Source organism: Microcaecilia unicolor, chromosome 2 (assembly GCF_901765095.1).
Source record: "Microcaecilia unicolor chromosome 2, aMicUni1.1, whole genome shotgun sequence".
Lineage (NCBI taxonomy): Eukaryota > Metazoa > Chordata > Amphibia > Gymnophiona > Siphonopidae > Microcaecilia > Microcaecilia unicolor.
In genome coordinates this window covers 501896625-501915810 of record NC_044032.1, presented here as the reverse complement: position 1 = coordinate 501915810, position 19186 = coordinate 501896625, and the positions used below count along the sequence as shown (strand labels likewise).

Genomic DNA, 19186 nt, shown 5'->3' with positions numbered 1-19186 from the left:
AGACTAGGGGAGGAAGTAACGGACGAGAACAAGAAGGAACTGCTCATAACTCAGAAAAACCTAAACGAGCTCCTCCATCAAAGAGCACAAAAAACGCAAATGTACTATAAATATCAATTATTTCAATACGGAAATAAAGCAGGTACACTTTTAGGCAGGTTAGTGCAAGGGAAGAAAGGGCCCTCAAGGATCTTGCAAGTGAAGGATGGAGGAGGGAACCTTATAAAAGAAACTGGAGGTATTATAGGGAGGTTTAGGGACTATTTTAGGGCCCTATATGCAAAACCTACTGATATTATAGAAGACAGTAACCTATATTTAATAAACCAAAATTTGCCCAAGATTACTGAGGTGCAGAGGGAGACTTTGAACAAACCTATTGAGGAAGGGGAATTGATGCTGGCCTTACAACAAAGTGATTTGCACAAAGCGCCAGGGCCAGACGGGTTTAGTGTAGCATTTTACAAGATCCTACAAGAACAGGTTACACCTCCTCTGCTAGATTTATATAATCACATGATCACAACTGGGACAACGCCAGACTCCATTAACATAGCAAAAATCATACTATTACGAAAGCCAGGGAAGGATGATACTGACGTAAGTTCATATAGACCAATCTCCCTTTTAAATAGTGATCTAAAACTATATGCAAAGATCCTAGCCAATCGACTGGCAAAGCTTTTGCCTGGGTTAATAGCATCCCCTCAAGCTGGGTTTGTGCGAGGGAGAACAGTGGCAAAAAATGTGCGGGCCCTGTTGGCATCCTTGGAGACAGTGGATAGACAGAAAAGGCCTTCTCTGGTGGTCAGTTTTGATGCAGAGAAGGCCTTTGATAAGGTGGTGTGGGGCTTTCTGTTTGCGGTGCTGACAAAGATGGGCATTGAAGGGGCTTTCCAGGACGCGATAGGAGCACTATATGTAAACCCTCAGGCATATTTATGGATCAATGGGGAACAATCGCCCTTGTTTCCGATAGAGAGGGGCACGAGACAGGGGTGTCCTCTCTCGCCCCTGCTATTTGTCTTGGCCTTAGACCCGCTGATTAGGGAAATTATGGACCATCCAGAAATAGAGGGGGTAAAATGGGGACCTGAAGGGTTTAAGATATCCGCATTTGCGGACGACCTGTTGGTTCATTTAACGCAACCAAAGAGCTCATTGGAGGCCCTATTAGAACTCTTTAGGGAATATGGGGATTTCGCCGGCTTTAAAATAAATTTTTCAAAATCATTAGCACTGGCCACAGATAATAAGGTAAGGCAGCTGTGGGGAACAGAGTTCCCGCTGCGATGGGCATCAGAGTCACTTAAATACTTGGGAGTACAGATTCCTAAAAAAACATCGGAAATACATCTGATGAATATTGGTCATAGGATTGCAGCTTTGAAGGATCGATTAGACGGATGGGGAGCCCTGCCACTTAATCTGCATGGGAGAGTGCATCTATTTCGTATGGTGGAATTTCCACGATGGTTATATCTATTTCAGGTACTCCCTATACGATTACGGGCTAAAGACATAAATCAAATCGGTAAATATGTCAGGAAATTTATCTGGAGAGGAGCAAAGCCAAAACTCCCCTTGAAGTTAATGATGGGGTCATGGAGAGAGGGAGGCATTGGGCTACCAAACCTCCGCCGTTACAATCAGGCAAGTTTACTAAGGCACCTGGGTGATTGGTTACTAGACAGGCAAGACTACACTCCCCGTAACTTGGAGCAGGAATGTTTTAAACCATACCATTTATATTTCATGTTACAATGCCCAAGCCGACAACTCCCGCCATGGGCAAGCAATAGCATATTGGTAAGACCTCTGAGACAAATGTGGAGAGAGTTAAATGAGATCTGGGGGCTAGCAGCGGATGGGACAGACCTTCTACCGCTGCAGGGCAACCCACAGTTTTTACCAGGTACGGAGAACAAAGTAATATGTAGGTGGGCAATGATGGGGATCACCAGATTAGAACATGTACTGGATTCTAAGGGACGACTATTGGAGCTTGGAGCCTTGGGGGTGGGTATAACTCAAAGCCATCAATTTGCGTATTACCAGATAGCACATTATGTCAGATCTCTAGAACAAGGGAAATTGAGTAGTGGGCATGGGCGCCAGATAAGGGCATTCTTTAGTTCTATACGAGGGGAGCGTTTATCGGTCTCTGGTTTACAAAAAGCATTGGGAGAGACGAACAGGAGTAAAGATACAGGCTATATTCTAGGGAAATGGGCCCAAGATCTAAAGCGTCCAAACCTGAAACTAGACTTTCAGAAACTATCTGCTAGGATTCCCACCATATCGAGAAATGCGGCTATGAGGGAATGTCAATACAGGATCTTACATAGGGCTTACATGTCCAAGCAGCAACTATCCAAATTCGGAGGAGGAGCTGATCCTTTGTGCACTAAGTGTGGGCAGAGGGAAGGCACATTATATCATTACCTTTGGGAGTGTTACAAGATCCAGAATTATTGGAGGCAAATTGTGGGATTTTTAGAGCGGATATTAAAGAATAAGATTCCACTTACTCCGCAGGGTCTCCTTTTGGATCAGTATGAGCTCTTTGTCTCGCACAGGGGGGGAACCCGGCAATTCATCAGGAAAGCCAGCCTGGTAGGCAAGAAACTGATCATGCAGGCCTGGGTACACTCTGATCCGCCGGAGTATTGGCATTGGAGAAATAGATTGTATGAATTACTGTTGATGGAGAGAAGAGAGGTGGGATCCTCCCCCAAGGGGAAGAAGGCATTCTTGAGGATCTGGGAACCCTATATCCAGTCCCTGGCACCCAGGGCGAGGAGTTATATTCTGAATCGACTATAAGCGGCTATGTCCTCTTTTTTTTTTTTTTTTTTTTTTTTTTTTTTTTTTTATTTGGCATCAAGTCGTATCATAAGGTTGTAACAGAGTTTTCTTTAATATGCTGTAGTGCTGTAAGCACTAGAGGAACATTGTTTGCTTCGCAGGATCACCAAGAAAATCTGTTGATCTTTATAATTATAAGGACGGGAGGGTGGGGGGAGGGGGGGGTCTAGGGATAAAAGAAGAAAATGAGTTGAAGTATGCGGAAGGATCACAAGTGTCCGTGGTATCAGAAAGGCCATCTGTCGAACATTAAGTAACAGGTTTCATACAATGAGACAATGAATAGATGAAACTTAATGACTTTCAAAGGAGACAAGATATGTGATCGTATATAACATGTTTATTGAGAATTCAACATTTGTAGCATATATTGTGTTTTCAAATGTCATTGGTTCTTTGTTGTATTCTTTATACACTTCAATAAAAAAGATTTAAAATAAAAAAAAAATGTCCTAAACAATTTTTTGAAAGATTATCTTGTAAGTGGAAGGAAAGAAGGCCTTAAAGAGCTCATTATTCATAGAGATTTAGTAGAGCTAAACAGATCTGAACGACCTTCTCTTCATCGTCCAAAAAAACCTTCCATCTTAATGTCATTCCTAAACTCAATCCTAATTGTCTCGATCAAATATTATTTCTATTTTTTGTTATTTTCTTGTTCCTTTTTGTGATTTGACTAACAAGCAGAACACAATTTCACTATTTGTGGTTTATGTGATGTCTGCTATAGTATTACCTGATGGACGTTTGATGTAATACTATTTGCCAGGGGGAGACAATTATAGTAAAACCCATTTATAGCGCATGTTCTGTGTATTAAATGTTTTCTGTTTAAAGATGCCTGTTCATATAGACAAGCAGTGGAGTGACACTTTAAATTTCTCTTTCCCCAATTGGTTCCTTCTTCCTTAAGAGCAGAATTAAAAGGAAAAAGTTAAAGCAGGTGGAAAGGCAGGAAGTACTTTTGAGTTGCTAGATTTTCTGGTGAGTGGGTTTGATTTAATTATCTTTATTCTAATGCTCAGAAGATGCCTTCCGCAGCAGCCCATCTCAGTACCCATGTTGAGGAGAGACTATTGACAGATGGTTGAGAATATGTGAGAGGTCCTGGCTGTTGAGCTGGTTGGTATTTGTAGTTATTCATTTCGTTGTGAACTATACAGAGATGAGCTACTTGAAAATGCAGATTAGATTTTCTGTGTACAGCAGAAATTGAGATCTGCTGAGCAGGGCCAAACAGTGAAAGAAGGAAGGAAGAAAAAAAGGCAAGAAAAAAAAAAAGCATATTGAAGTAGTAACTTTTGGGGCAGTTGTGTCCAGTTTAAATCTGTGCTGCAAAAGTGTTTTGTTTTTTTTGTTATGACTGTACTTGTGGAATATTAAAAGAGTGCTGTATGTGCTTTGACAGTAGATTATGACTCAGATCTCTTTAAAAGGTTATAGTTCTGTAAACAGAAGGCCTGACTAATGGTTTAAAAATCTCTGTTGTCATATGAGTGAACAGAATAGCTGTGTGCAAAGGGCACAACTCTTCTGACATACCAATGTTACAAATACATCTAAAATATTTGCGCACTAAAATCTAGCTACAAGGGGTATTTTGCAGCTCATAATACCGTGGGCTGCATCTCCAGGGCTTGGACTCATTCCCATCAGAGTTCCAAAGACTGCATTTTATCTTCGCTGCAGATTGTTATCATTATGCCATGTGTTACATTTGGTGAGATGTCAAGAGTTTACCGAGTAAGGGCAATATTATTTTTCAAGATCTTAGTTGTTTTTAAGTTGTCTTATGACAGGCATGTTTGTACTAAATGTGTACTGTGGCTAGAATCTTGCACTTATGAAGTGTCTCAAGTATTTCTAAAGTGGCAGTTCTCTGTTTTACAGAAGCCATGAAGGGAGAACAAGAAGCCATGTTTGAGGAGCTGCTAGAGAGAGCCAAAGATGGTGATCCAAAAGCACAAAATGAGGTACTTTTTTTTTTTTCTTCAGTCATGAGACCAGAGGGATCAGTGTGCTGAATTGGTATAAGAGGGAGCAAGTTGTTAATAAGTGAACTGAACATGTGCTCTTATGAGGTTGTTTTTTGTCTTTAGCATCTGGGCTGTATCATCCTTAACGGGTGGGTTGTTATCTCCTCCTACCAGCAGATGGAGGTAGAGAAACTGAACTTTTCAATTGAGCTCCTCGGTATAAGGGGACTAGTGCTCATTTGAAGACTTCAGCATTTCTGTACCTCCAGCAGATGATAGGCTGTTCAGGCTGGTGCTCCTGGTCCCTGGCCTAGCTCCCAGCAGTGTAGACCGGTGTCACACAGATTGGTTGACACTATTGGCTATCTCCAAGTTTCCCAGATCCACGGACTGGACCTGGTCGAGCCTCAATCCGCTGCTCCAAGTCATTGGCCACGGGCAATCATTTGGTGAGGCAGATAGCTCAGCATAGCAGGGCCCTGGTACAGGTCCCCATCCCTCGCCCTCCCCCTGCCCTTGCAGTCTTTGTTGAACTTTATTATTTGCTTGCTTAGCAAATAAAGCTAATTGAGGGGAAAAATGCACACCTGAAGGAGTAAGGCAGGGGGATGGTAAGACTGCTACCAAAACTGTCTCAACACTTTTTGGCAGCCAAAACTGAAAACTAAAGACTGGTTGAGTGAAGGCGAACCTTTGAGACCTATAGGAGATTACTCTTCAGTCTTGTGAACTGCAAGCAAAGCCTGACAACTGGGAGAGCCATTTTAACAAAGACTTCTCAACAAGTCTGTCTGGCACGTTTAGGTTCCCAAGTCAATGCAGATGTAGTTAAATATTTTCCGAGACAGGAACTTTGTGAGAAAATGTAAAAAAAAAAAAAATCATGATTACTGTCTTTTTATGCTTACCCAAACTGTGCATAAGAGAAAGTAGCATTGGGATGTTTCCTGTTTTATAGTTAGTTTATAAAACTGATTAAGGACAAGCATGGTATAGAATCTTATTAAAACAGGATAATGGAATTCAGACACTGGTCTACACTGTCGACATTAAATCAGCTTGATGCACAATCCAGAATAAAAAAGTATGTTGATTTTACTGAATGCAAGGACTATATGCTCTGAAAATTTGCAATGAAGAGCAATGTATTAAATTATTTTCTAATACATAAACTTAATTTCATTGTAATATCATTTTCCCACACTCATGTGCGAGTTCCTTCCCATCCGCCTCATGTGCGGGACCTGTAGTTCTCATCCATCCGCCGTGAGAATACGCACTGTTTATTTAGCTCCCTCACTGCATCTGGTGCGGTTGCTTTTCAGCATATTTTTTTTGTGCCTTACCTGTGGGATTTTTTTCTCAGTTTCTTCTCCCCCCCCCCCCCCCCCCCCCCCCATTTGGGGCTTCTTTCTGTTTCTCCTTATAGTTTTAGCGCCTTTTTCCACGCATTTAAGTTTCCTTTGTTTTTCCACGCTTGATAGGCCTGTGCTCCAGTCGGGGTTTATTTTTACTTTTTCATGGTGTTTGGCCTTTTTTTTTTTTTATAGTCGCCATCAAACTGATTTTGCCATGGAAGTTTTTCCTTCCATGTCATCGAAGATTCCCAGTGGTTTTTTAAGCACTGTGCCCAGTGCAGTAGGACTGTCTCTGGCAAGGACACACCCATTCTTGGTGTCTGCAGTGTTTGGGTTCTGAACATACACCTTCCAGCTATATTCTTTGTCTTTGTATGAAGAAAAGAACACTGCTGGCCAAAGAAGCTCAAAGAGAACATTTTTGGAGCCCGGTCCGAATCCTCGACATTGGTATCAGTGTGGAGCCTTGCGCCGGCATTGAGTGCATTGGTTCCCATGGCTACGAGACCCTTGACAGACACTGGGAGTGGGTGTGCATCAAGTGGGTCTCCACTTCTTTAATGCTAGCCGCTCTGCAGGGCCCCCAGAACTGGTCATCATTGGACCTGACACCGAGACAACGTGGGGATTCAACATTGTTGTTGGCATCGAAGAGCATAGGTGACCGACATTGGGCAAAGTCCAAGAAGCATCAACATAGATCCCCCTCGATAAACGATGCTGGGAGCTCCAGGGCATGGAGGGATTCGGTCCTCAAGAATTGCTCCCCCGCCATACAGAAGATGCTGATGCACTGGTCTCCATGCAACTAAGACCAGGTACCTTCTTTGACCCCAGCAATTCAGCAGCCTTTCTCCGACCCAACTCCCCAGCCTTTTCTGATGGCCTCTCTCGAGTGCATCTGGACCATGCTCCGTGAACACTTTGCCTGTAGAAGAGCCAATACAGCCCCTGGAGGTAAAAACAGCAGCTCCCAGCTCAGCTGAACAGGTGCATGGAAATAGAGCCCACTTTTAGAAATCCTTCAGTCTCCGCTGTCAAAAAGGAGGAAGACGTGCCAGGAAGCTGTTATGCTAAAGTGAGAATAGGCTTGACTGAAGGGAGAGGAATACATGCTATAAGAAAAGGAAACTGATGTGAAGAGCAGAGTCAGCCAATCTCTACACAGAGGAAGGTCTTTCATGCTGGCTGGCTGAGAACAGACTTTTCATGTCTTGATACCTCCAAAGTAAGGTGCAACACTTCTTCTGTGTCCAGGAAGATGAGGGAGCACAATTTTCATACACCGTTTGATTATGGCTGAAGCCCACGCAGAGTAAGCAAATAGGACAGGTATCGGAGTTCTGATGAAAGACAGAGTGACTTTGCTGGTTTGTGTCGATAAGACTGGCACGCACAAAGTAAAACTGCTGTGCTTAGGGAAATTGAGGTCTCCCCAGTGTTTCCACCACAAAAACTTACAAAATGCTAGCATTTTCTTACTGTCACAGTAAAAATGCATGGATGACTGCTGACATTTTTGAGGAGTGGTTTTGCAAACCTTTTGTGCCATCCATGCATGCACATTTAAGGAAGGAAATGTTGAAACCTAAAGCACTTCTGCTACTGGACAACTGCCCAGCCCATCCCTCGGAAGAATACCTTTATCAGCCGTGGTGGGAAAATTATGGTCGGTTACCTCCCAAAAGACACCACCTCCAAGATTCATCCTTTGGACCAAGGTGTCATTTCAACATTTAAGATGCATTATCACAGAAATGTAATAAAACTGATCATTGATGAGGAAATAATCATAACTGAATGTCTGAAAAAACTAACGCTCACCAGTGTTATTGATCTAGCAGGAAGGGCGTAGGATGTATTGACACCATCTACAATTGAAAAGTGCTGGAAAGAAGGTTACATGAAGCATTTTCACCAGAAACGGGGACACTGGAAGCGAGTTAGACTCTGAAGAGAAGACAGAAGCTCTGTGTCAAGGACTGTTTGCGTAGTTTGGTATTGGGGACACTATGGAATGGATTAATGTCGACGACAAGTGCCCTACATATGATCGTCTAATTCAGTGTTTCCCAAGTCCAGTCCTGGAGTACCCCTTGCCAGTCAGGTTTTCAGGATATCCACAATGAATATGCATGAAGTTGATTTGCATACACTGCCTCCATTATATTAAAATCTCTTTCATGCATATTCATTGTGGATATCCTGAAAGCCTGACTGGCAAGGGGTACTCGAGGACCGGACTTGGGGAAACACTGGTCTAAATGACTAGACAATTGCAGCGAATGCTTTAAGTTGCCATGCACATACTGAAAATCAATCTTGGGACAACAGTGATGAAGATGACTCTCCACCTCCACAGCCAAAAAATTACATTGGCTTTAGTGGCAATGGGTACTGTTCTTCAATGGCTGCAATCAGAATATGTGGACATGATTCATATTCTTCATTTGAAATCGATTATTGAAACTGCAAAATAGAAGAAACCAAAAAAAATCAAAACAGTCAACTCTGGGCTCATTTACTAAACCAGGATGTTAATTTTAGCCTGTGTTTTCTGTGTTGTGACCACATTTACTTTTAATGTGTGGATATGATGTCTAAAAAGTCCATTTGATTTGTCAATGAAACTTGCAGCCTTTTACTGAACTGGAGTGCGGGTGCCAGTGCAGGTAAGATACCTGATATAATGTGGACTCGCAATACGGTGTAAAAATTTGGACCCCATCTTCTCCGTTTTATCAGGTCTATGGTGTACTTTTTTTCATAAGTGACCCCACCCCCAATTGAAACGGTGCCTTTCTGATTTTACATCTTTGCTCAACTCTGGTTTTGTACATTGGTGATCTGCATTCCCTCGACTTAAAATTCTAATTATAGGAAAAAGTTCATCCCCCTTTTGCCTAAAGAGAGAGAGAGCAGGTATCACCAATAGTGTGTAGGAGTGAGTTCACTCTCAGCACTGGTCTGGGTCACCTTCTGTCTCTTCTCCACCCAAGCAGTAAAAACTCTATTCTCCCCATAAACACTTTCCAAGCTTACAGATAAAAATCATGCGTAGGCAAAACTTCTGTGTTGTAAAAGTTTAATGAGGCAGGCTAAATAGTATTCCACATCTCATGTTAAAAAGGAGAACGCCAAGCCATATTAAACTGTGTTTAGACTGCAGCAAACTTTGCATTAAATATAATGGCCAAGTTACAATTAAGAATATCCTCAAACAAAGAAAAAGGGGTATATTGTGAAGTACACAAACCAGAAAATGTTTAATAAACTTCACATTGAAACACAACTTAACTAAAGGAGGGTAAACCTCAGAACAATCATAGGGATAAAGACCTCCCAAAATTATATGTATTTTCAATAGTGTCCATAACGTTTTGGGTTTTTTAAAGCACTTATCTCAAAAATAAAAAAGCTCAGAGGTAAAAGCATATAATGAAGACTTTTGCAAGTACATTCAAAGCAAGAAGCTGGTAAAAATCAATTGGACCACTAGATGATTCAGGAGTAAAAGGGCCTCTCAAGGAGGACAAGGCCATAGCAAAGAAACTAACACCTGTGTTTACAAAGGCGCGCTATAGGCGTGTTAGCTTTTTTAACATGTGTTAAACGCTAACACACCTATAGGAATGTATTGGCACGTTAGCGTTTAATGCGCCTTAACTTTATAGGCGCATTAAAAACGCTAACACGCCTTAGTAAACATACCCCTAAATGAATTATTTGCTTCATTTTTCACCGAGGAGGAAGTGGGGGAGATACCCATTCCAGAAATAGTATTTCATGATAAGTCAAAGGAACTTAAAGAAATGTCTGCCAATCTGGAAGATAAAATTGGGCAAATTGACAAACTAAAGAATAGCAAATCACCTGGATTGGATGGCATAGCAACCCAAAGTATTTATAGAAATAAAAAAATGAAATTACAGATCTATTAGATGTTTGTAACTTATCTTTAAAATCAAGTGTTATACCTGAAGATTGGAAGGTGACCAGTATAACGCTAATTTTTAAAAGGTTTCCAGAAGTGACCTGGGAAATTTAGACCGGTGAGCCTGAATATGCCAGGTTAATGGGACAAAGCCAACATAGATTTTTAGCCAAAGGAAATATTGCCTCACCAAACTGCTAAATGTTTTTAAAGAGGTGGATACATGTGTATAAAGGTGAGCTGGTTAATTTTCAGAAGGCATACTATGTTATTGTGTTCTCATGAATGCCTGAAGAAATTAAAACGTTGTGGTATAGAAGGCGGTGTCCTATTATGGATTCTCTGAGGACAAGCAGGCTGCTTGTTCTCACTGATGGGTGATGTCCACGGCCCCCCCTCCAATTGGAATCTTCACTAGCAAAGATGTTTGCTAGCCCTTGCGCGCCCATGCGCACCGCGCATGCGCGACTATCTTCCCGCCCGAACCGGCTCGTGTTCGTCAGTCTTCTTTTGGCCGCGCTCGGGACAGTCGTGTTTTGCCGCCGTTTCGTGCCCCTCAGAAGACCTCGCGCGTCTTTCGCGTTTTTCCTACTTTTTTCTGTGTGTTTGTTAAAAAAAAAAAGAGGATTCCCCTTTTTTCCCGTATTTCTAGCTTTTTCCCAGCGTAAGTGTCCTTTTGCTTTCGGGAGCGGCCTTGTTGGCCGACCGTTCGGGTTTTTCTCCCTTTTTTTTCGGTGCCTATAGTCATCGCGAATTTTGATTTTGCCAGCGTGATTTTTCCGCCCATGTCATCGAAGCCTTCCAGCAGCTTCAAGAAGTGCACCCAGTGCGCCCGGGTGATCTCGCTCACTGATAGGCACGCTTCGTGTCTTCAGTGTCTGGGGGCTGGGCACCGCCCGCAGGCGTGTAGTCTTTGTGCTCTTTTGCAGAAGAGGACTTGGGTAGCGAGATTAGCCCAGTGGAACGTTCTGTTCTCCGGCGCTTTGATGGCAACAGCATCTCTGGATTCGTCGAGTGCATCGGCGTCGGCAGCACCGAAGTCTTCGGGGAGTGCATCGGCGTTGACTGCATCGACGGTACCGAGACTTCGGAAGAGTGCGTCGGTGGTACCGGGACCCCCGCTGGTGCTGATGTCGTCGGACGGTGGTGCTTCGTCTGGAGTGCAGGTGAGGGCTGTCCATTCCCCTGCTGGTGGCGGGGAGCCTTCGGGTAGGTCTCCTGCCCTGAGGGCTCCTGCGGTACAGCCCCCCCAGGATCGACCATCTTCGGACCCAGCCCCGAGGGAGCGACGTTTGGATTCAACGTCCTCCTCATCGGTACCGGGGAGCTCCGGTGATATGCTTCGCTCGAAGAAGTCGAAGAAGCATCGTCACCGGTCACCTTCCCGACTTGGTACCGGGAGCTCTGGGTCGCCGAGGGAGTCGGCACCCAGTAGGCATCGGCACCGGGAGGACCGCTCACCCTCCATCCAGGAGGTGTCGGTGCGCTGTACCCCGGACAGCCCGGTACCGCCTCCGCACCCGGAACAGATTCTGACCTCGACGCCTGCACCGGCTTCTCAGTCTTTCTCCACAGCCGCTCTGCACGAGAGTCTCCGGGCCGTTCTTCCAGGCATCCTGGAAGAGCTGTTACGCCCTTCTCCTCCGGTACCGGGGGTGCTTGCGCCACTGGTGCCATCGAGTGAGGCGACGGCTGGCCCTTTGCCCGGGTTGAGGTCCCCGGTGACTTCGGCTGCCTCCCAGGTGGACTCCCTGACGACGTCGGGGGAGGGAGCTTCGCCGCTGCCGGCCGTGGCCGTGTTTCCACGGAGTAGGAACGGGCGCGGCTTCAGACACAGGTTCGTGAACTTGTCTGATACCGATGATGAGGCCTCGTGGGAGGCGGAGGAGGACATCAGATATTTCTCTGACGAGGAGTCTGATGGCCTTCCTTCTGACCCCACTCCCTCCCCTGAAAGGCAGCTTTCTCCTCCCGAGAGTCTGTCTTTCTCGGCCTTTGTCCGGGAGATGTCTACGGCCATCCTCTTCCCGGTGGTCGCGGAAGATGAGCCAAGGGCTGATATGTTTGAGCTCTTGGACTATCCTTCACCTAAGGAAGCGTCCACAGTACCCATGCATCATGTCCTAAAAAAGACATTGCTGGCGAACTGGACCAAGCCACTAACTAATCCCCACATTCCCAAGAAGATAGAATCCCAATATCGGATCCATGGGGACCCAGAGCTGATGCGCACTCAGTTGCCTCACGACTCTGGTGTGGTGGATCTGGCCCTGAAGAAGGCTAAGAGTTCTAGGGAGCATGCTTCGGCGCCCCCGGGCAAAGACCCCAGAACCTTAGACTCCTTTGGGAGGAAGGCCTATCATTCTTCCATGCTCGTGGCCAAGATTCAATCATACCAGCTCTACACGAGCATCCATATGCGGAACAATGTGCGGAAGCTGGCGGACTTGGTGGACAAGCTCCCTTCTGAGCAAGCCAAGCCGTTTTAGGAGGTGGTCAGGCAGCTGAAGGCATGTAGGAAATTCCTGGCCAGAGGGGTATTTGATACCTTCGATGATGCGTCCAGGGCCGCTGCTCAAGGTGTGGTGATGCGCAGACTCTCATAGCTGCGTGCCTCCGACCTGGAGAATAGGATCCAGCAGCGGATTGCGGACTCCCCTTGCCGAGCGGATAACATTTTTGGGGAAAAAGTCGAACAGGTGGTAGAACAGCTCCACCAGCGGGATAACGCTTTCGACAAATTCTCCCGCCGGCAGCCTTCAGCATCTACCTCATCAGGTAGACGTTTTTATGGGGGAAGGAGGGCTGTTCCCTACTCTTCTGGTAAGCGTAGGTACAATCCTCCCTCTCGACAGCCTGCGGCCCAGGCTAAGCCCCAGTGCGCTCGCTCTCGTCAGCAGCGTGTGCCTCAGCAAGGCCCCACAGCTCCCCAACAAAAGCAGGGGGCGAGCTTTTGACTGGCTCCAGCAGACCATAGCCGATATCACAGTGTCCGTGCTGGACGATCTGCCAGTCGGGGGGAGGTTGAAAGTTTTTCACCAAAGGTGGCCTCTTATAACCTCCGACTGTTGGGTTCTTCAAATAGTCCGGCAAGGATACGCCCTCAATTTGGCCTCCATGCCTCCAAATTGCCCACCGGGAGCTCAATCTTTCAGCTTCCAGCACAAGCAGGTACTTGCAGAGGAACTCTCCGCCCTTCTCAGCGCCAGTGCGGTCGAGCCTGTGCCACCGGGGCAAGAGGGGCTGGGATTCTATTCCAGGTACTTCCTTGTGGAAAAGAAAACAGGGGGGATGCGTCCCATCCTAGACCTAAGGGCCCTGAACAAATATCTGGTCAAGGAAAAGTTCAGGATGCTTTCCCTGGGCACCCTTCTTCCCATGATTCAGGAAAAAGATTGGCTATGCTCTCTGGACTTAAAGGATGCTTACACGCATATTCCGATACTGCCAACTCACAGACAGTATCTCCTATTCCGTCTGGGAACACGTCACTTCCAGTACTTTGTGCTACCCTTTGGGCTCGCCTCCACGCCCAGGGTGTTCACGAAGTGCTTGGCTGTGGTAGCAGCAGCGCTCCGCAGGCTTGGAGTGCACGTGTTCCCTTATCTCGACGATTGGCTGGTAAAGAACACATCCGAGGCAGGAGCTCTACAGTCCATGCAGATGACTATTCGACTCCTGGAGCTACTGGGGTTTGTGATAAATTATCCAAAGTCCCATCTTCTCCCACTACAGAGACTCGAATTCATAGGAGCTCTGCTGGATTCTCGGACGTCTCGTGCCTATCTTGCGGAGACAAGGGCCAACAATCTGTCATCCCTCGTCTCCCGGGTGCAAGCGTCCTAGCAGATCACAGCTCGGCAGATGTTGAGATTGCTCGGCCACATGGCCTCCACAGTTCATGTGACTCCCATGGCTCGTCTTCGTATGCGATCTGCTCAATGGACCCTAGCTTCCCAGTGGTTTCAGGCTGCTGGGGATCTAGAGGACTTGATCCACCTGTCCACGAGTTTTCTCGAATCCCTGCACTGGTGGACGATTTGGTCCAATTTGACTCTGGGACGCCCTTTCCAAATTCCTCAGCCGCAAAAAGTGCTGACTACGGATGCGTCTCTCCTGGGATGGGGAGCTCATGTCGATGGGCTTCACACCCAGGGAAGCTGGTCCCTCCAGGAACAAGGTCTACAGATCAATCTCCTGGAGTTACGAGCGGTCTGGAACGCTCTGAAGGCTTTCAGAGATCGGCTGTCCCACCAAATTATCCAAATTCAGACAGACAACCAGGTTGCCATGTATTACATCAACAAGCAGGGGGGCACCGGATCTCGCCCCCTTTGTCAGGAAGCTGTCAGCATGTGGCTGTGGGCTCGCCGTTACGGCATGTTTCTCCAAGCCATATATCTGGCAGGCGTAAACAACAGTCTGGCCGACAGGTTGAGCAGGATTATGCAACCTCACGAGTAGTCGCTCAACTCCAGAGTAGTGCGCCGGATCTTCCAAGTGTGGGGCACCCCCTTGGTGCATCTCTTCGCATCTCAAGCCAACCACAAGGTCCCTCAGTTCTGTTCCAGACTTCAGGCCTGCGGCCGACTGGCATCGGATGCCTTCCTCCTGGATTGAGGGGAAGGCCTGCTGTATACTTATCCTCCCATACCTCTGGTGGGGAAGACTTTGCTGAAACTCAAGCAAGACCGAGGCACCATGATTCTGATTGCTCCTTTTTGGCCGCGTCAGATCTGGTTCCCTCTTCTTCTGGAGTTGTCCTCCGAAGAACCGTGGAGATTGGAGTGTTTTCCGACCCTCATCACCCAGAACGAAGGGGCGCTTCTGCATCCCAACCTCCAGTCTCTGGCTCTCACGGCCTGGATGTTGAGAGCGTAGACTTTGCCTCTTTGGGTCTGTCTGAGGGTGTCTTCCGTGTCTTGCTTCCAGGAAAGATTCCACTAAGAGGAGTTACTTCTTTTTATGGAGGAGGTTTGCCGTCTGGTGTGACAGCAAGGCCTTAGATCCTCGCTCTTGTCCTACACAGACCCTGCTTGACTACCTTCTGCAGTTGTCTGAGTCTGGTCTCAAGACCAACTCTGTAAGGGTTCACCTTAGCGCAATCAGTGCATATGATTACCTTGTGGAAGGTAAGCCGATCTCGGGACAGCCTTTAGTTGTTCGCTTTATGAGAGGTTTGCTTTTGTCAAAGCCCCCCATCAGACCTCCTACAGTGTCATGGGATCTCAATGTCATTCTCACCCAGCTGATGAAACCTCCTTTTGAGCCACTGAATTCATGCCATCTGAAGTACTTGATCTGGAAGGTCATTTTCTTGGTGGCAGTAACTTCAGCTCGTAGAGTCAGTGAGCTTCAGACCCTAGTAGCCCATGCTCCCTACACCAAATTTCATCATAATAGAGTAGTCCTCCGCACTCACCCTAAGTTCTTGCCGAAGGTGGTGTCGGAGTTCTATCTGAACCAGTCAATTGTCTTGCCAACATTCTTTCCCCGTCCGCATTCCTGCCCTGCTGAACGTCAGCTGCACACATTGGACTGCAAAAGAGCATTGGCCTTCTATCTGGAGCGGACACAGCCCAACAGACAGTCTGCCCAAATGTTTGTTTCTTTTGATCCCAACAGGAGGGGAGTGGCTGTGGGGAAACGCACCTTATCAAATTGGCTAGCAGACTGCATTTCCTTCACTTACGCCCAGGCTGGGCTGGCTCTTGAGGGTCATGTCACGGCTCACAATGTTAGAGCCATGGCTGCGTCAGTGGCCCACTTGAAGTCAGCCACTATTGAAGAGATCTGCAAAGCTGCGACATGGTCATCTGTCCACACATTCACATCTCATTACTGCCTGCAGCAGGATACCCGACGCGACAGTCGGTTCGGGCAGTCGGTGCTTCAGAATCTGTTTGGGGTTTAGAATCCAACTCCACCCCCCTAGGCCCATTTTTATTCTGTTCCAGGCTACACTCTAAGTTAGTTGGATAAATTGTTAGGTCAATCTCAGTTATGTCCTCGCCGTTGCGAGGCCCAATTGACCATGTTTGTTGTTTTGAGTGAGCCTGGGGGCTAGGGATACCCCATCAGTGAGAACAAGCAGCCTGCTTGTCCTCGGAGAAAGCGAATGCTACATACCTGTAGAAGGTATTCTCCGAGGACAGCAGGCTGATTGTTCTCACAAACCCGCCCGCCTCCCCTTTGGAGTTGTGTCTTCCCTTGTCTTGCTACATACGGGACTGATGAACACGAGCCGGTTTGGGCGGGAAGACGGTCGTGCATGCGCGGTGCGCATGGGCGCGCAAGGGCTAGCAAACGTCTTTGCTAGTGAAGATTCCGATTGGAGGGGGTGCCGTGGACGTCACCCATCAGTGAGAACAATCAGCCTGCTGCCCTCGGAGAATACCTTCTACAGGTATGTAGCATTCGCTTTAAGAACTGGTTAAAAGAATATGGAGAGTAGGGTTAAATTGTTCATATTCTCAATGAAGAAGTGTAAATAGGTTTCCCCTGGGATCTTTGCTGGGACCACTGCTTTTTAACATATTAATAAATGACGTGAAAACAGGAATAACAAGTGAGGTAATCATATTTGCTGACAACACAAAGTTATGCAGAGTTCTTAAATCACAAGAGGATTATGGGAAATTGCAAGAGGACCTTGGGAGACTGGGCATCTGCAAATGAAATTTAATGTAAGCAAGTGCAGAGTGATATAGATAAGGAAGAAGAACCCAAACTCTAGCTAGTGATGCAGGGCTCCACATTAGGACTCGCCATTCAAGAAAAGGATCTAGGTGTCATTTTAATTTATTTATTAAAAGAATTTGGTATACCGCCATTTAGAAACCATCAAGGCAATGATACTTTAAAGTCATCTGCTGAGTGTGCAGGGGTATCCTAAGAAAGCAAATAGAGAGTGTAAGGAATTATTAGAAAATGAATGAAGAATAAAATACAATAATGCCTTTGTGTCACTCCATGGTATGACCACACCTTGAATATTGTGTGCAGTTTAGGTCACTGCATCTCAAAAAAAGATGCAGCAGAATTAGGAAAGGGATAGAAAAGGGAGACAATATTATGTTTGGAATGGGATCACTCACCTATGAGTAAAGGCTCAAGAAGCTAGGGCCCTTCAGCTCGGAGAAGAGGCAGCTGCAGTGAGATATGGTAGAGGTCTATAAAATCATGAGTAGAATGAGTAGATATGACTTGTTTACGGTTTTTAAAAATAAAAGAACTAGGTGACACGCAATGAAGCTATTAAGTAGTACATTTAGGACCAATTAAAGAAAATATTTCTTCAGTTGATGTGTAATTAAGCTCTGAAATGTATTGCCAGAGAATGTGGTTAGTGTAATGCAGTTTAAAGAAGTTTACATAAGTTTCTAAAGAAAAAGTTCATATGCGTGCTTATGAAGTCCACCTTAATAAAACAACTCGTAAAATGGAGTTGGGAAAATCCACAGCTTATTCTTGTGATAAGCATAAAGAAATCTATTTTACTCTCTTAGGATTGTCAGGGCCTTGTGACCTGGATTGGTTGCTTTTTGGAAACAGGATGCTGGGCTTGATGGACATTAGTCTGTCCCGGTATGGCCATACCCAGAGATCTTCATATTGAATGAGTGATAATGTATCTGTTGAAGTTTTGTTTGAAGCTCACACCCTGCTTGTCCTTTTAAAAGAATTAAATTAGCATCTTTACTAAGTTTGCAGTGGAAGCAGTGACAATTATTATACGCTATATTGTCTGAATGAAACCTGACTTGTCATTGAAAAAGAATTTGTGGCTTACATTGGCAGGAACCCCCATAACCTGATAAATGAGAATACTGCAGAGGCATCACTTGAAACTTCTGGAGAAGGAATTTTAGCCACTGCACAATAAGAGGGGATAAAAAATTGGGAAGGGAGAACTACCCAATAGATATGACTGAAGGCTCATGGCATTTTAACCCCAGTAAGGTGAAAAATATTACAGTTGTCTGAATTATACATGCAACCCTTTGGGAAGTAGCTAAGTAGAAAGTTTTGCTTCCAGGATTACCTTTTGATATGGAGATATTTAGATCATCAGATAAGCACAAGAGAAATCTTTTAAAGTTAACTGTTGCTCTTTTTTTAAAATGTTCATTGATTTCAGTGTGTTTTAGTAGTCCAGTAGGAGAATGTAAGATTTTAAATCACCTTGGCTTAGCCTTGGATTATTTTCTAATAGAAGGTCACAGTATATGACCACCGTGGTCGTTTATGGACCTTTTCTTTAACTTCAAGCTATTTTTTTTTGCCTTATCCTGCCCTTTGAGCATGCCATATGACTACGAAAAATATTTTTTCCAGTTACCCTTCTTGACCACTTGCTGATACTAAGGTGCACTTGCATCAAACTGTGGAAGGAAAACTCTTTTCAGGAACTGATAGCACAGTGGTTGGCAAATCTGATTCTCTGTATGAACACCCTATGCTCTGTCTCAGTTTTAAAGCCTGGATGGAGAACAAAAGAGTCTCAGATAAATAATGCAGCAATTTCAAGGAACAGTGCACAGGAGAGAGACACAAAACAGATGAAACTTAATATGGACAAATGAAACGTAGTATAAGGAAGTGCAAAATATTGTGCATAGAGAAAAGTAATGCCAGTTTCAAGCATACAGTGCTGGTTCTGTGTTGAAGCGTCACAATGAAATAGATCTTGGACTCACTGAGGATATGTTGACCTTTTCAGTGTTGTATGCTACAGCTGCCAAAAAACCAAATAGGATATTAGGGATTATTCCTAAAGGAAAACTGAAAAAAGTCATATTACTCTATAGGTCCACAGTGTGTCTGTACCATGAGTGTTATCTGCAGCTCTGGTCACCCCTTTTCAATAAGTGGCTACTATATCTGGATAAAGTTCAGAGAAGGCAACCTTCCTTATGAAGATTAACAGGTTATAGTTCTTCTGCTTGGAAAAGAGACAACTGACAGGATATGGGATGTTCATAAAACCTCAAGCGGGGTGGAACAGTTAAACATAGAAAATGACAGGCTGTGTGGTCTTTATCTGCTAT

General features: G+C 45.3%; 1 protein-coding gene across 2 annotated transcripts in view; it reads left to right on the top strand.

The window, feature by feature from the left end:
- Window positions 1-19186, top strand: part of WFS1 (wolframin ER transmembrane glycoprotein) — a 60630-nt gene that overhangs the window by 16594 nt on the left and 24850 nt on the right. For both annotated transcript variants that reach the window (XM_030191170.1, XM_030191172.1), the window contains exon 3: window positions 4759-4841. In XM_030191170.1, coding sequence (XP_030047030.1) covers window positions 4759-4841 — 83 coding nt within the window. The remainder of the gene's footprint in view (window positions 1-4758; window positions 4842-19186) is intronic.